The 900-nt window shown below is 41.9% G+C and overlaps 1 protein-coding gene across 1 annotated transcript in view; it reads right to left on the bottom strand.

Annotated features, from left to right (window-relative positions):
* LOC119586263 (serine/threonine-protein kinase Nek4-like) overlaps positions 1–900 on the bottom strand; it is an 8,818-nt gene that overhangs the window by 7,116 nt on the left and 802 nt on the right. Inside the window, exon 2 of the mRNA XM_037934972.1 lies at positions 24–198. Within this exon, the coding sequence (XP_037790900.1) occupies positions 24–173 (150 nt within the window). The 5' untranslated portion in view covers positions 174–198. The remainder of the gene's footprint in view (positions 1–23; positions 199–900) is intronic.

Below are 900 nucleotides of genomic sequence, written 5' to 3'. Positions count from 1 at the left end.
GCAAATCAACCGCAAACACCCACCTGCTTCTCGGCCTCGCTCATGGCCCCGTAGTTGAGCTCCTTCCACACCAGGATCTGGCCATCCTGCCGCCGCCGCACCTTCCTGACGGTGCCGTGGGACCCGCTGCCGATCGTCGCCAGGATCTCGAAGTCTTCCAGCCGAGGACCCATTTTCTCCCTTGACCTGACGCCCAATCTACGGACAAAACGTCATGATGAGACGCGCGTGCTTTATTGTTTGGTGTTATTGCTGTTTTTAATTTTTGGACCTAAATAAATACGTTAAGTTAACACTCGTATAAACAAGGGTATTTGGTTTCTTGGTCGTAGTGCAGTTTTAAATCATACTGGTCATTTGAGAGTTGGGAGATGAAGTTGTAAAAGTGCCCTTTGAAATTTGAGGATGGGAGGTCGGGTTACAGACCAGCTTCCTCTCCCTCATTTCCTTTTTCTACTCCTCCTCGTTTATATAAAATGCCCAGACATTAATCAACGCTGCAACGTGGAGAGATGATTTATTAAACGCATCAAAAATGAATCATTGGTGAAAACAACGGCGGAATGTATACGTTGGTAGTTTATATTGTCGAAACCATAACAAAAGAGGAGTGTTCTAACGGTCCAGCCAAGTGTTTAGGAAAATCAAAAAGATTCCCTCCTACCCATCACCAGTATATTTATGTCAATGTATAATTTGGCTGCGTCTAGCACCAAAAACAGTGTAAAAGATATAGACCAAAATGCACACTTGAACTAAAATACATGCCAACATACATGCACAAATACTGTGAATCTTTACTAAAATGTTTTCTTTTTTAACTTTTACATGATAGATAACTGTAAAACTGTACTTTGACAAGTCTAATATCGAACATTATTGCAAAAAGTGTATATGCAC

The sequence above is a fragment of the Penaeus monodon genome, chromosome 21, assembly GCF_015228065.2.
Source record: "Penaeus monodon isolate SGIC_2016 chromosome 21, NSTDA_Pmon_1, whole genome shotgun sequence".
Taxonomy (NCBI): Eukaryota; Metazoa; Arthropoda; class Malacostraca; order Decapoda; family Penaeidae; genus Penaeus; species Penaeus monodon.
Note: the sequence above shows the minus strand (reverse complement) of the source record. Positions and strands in the feature narration are given on the sequence as shown.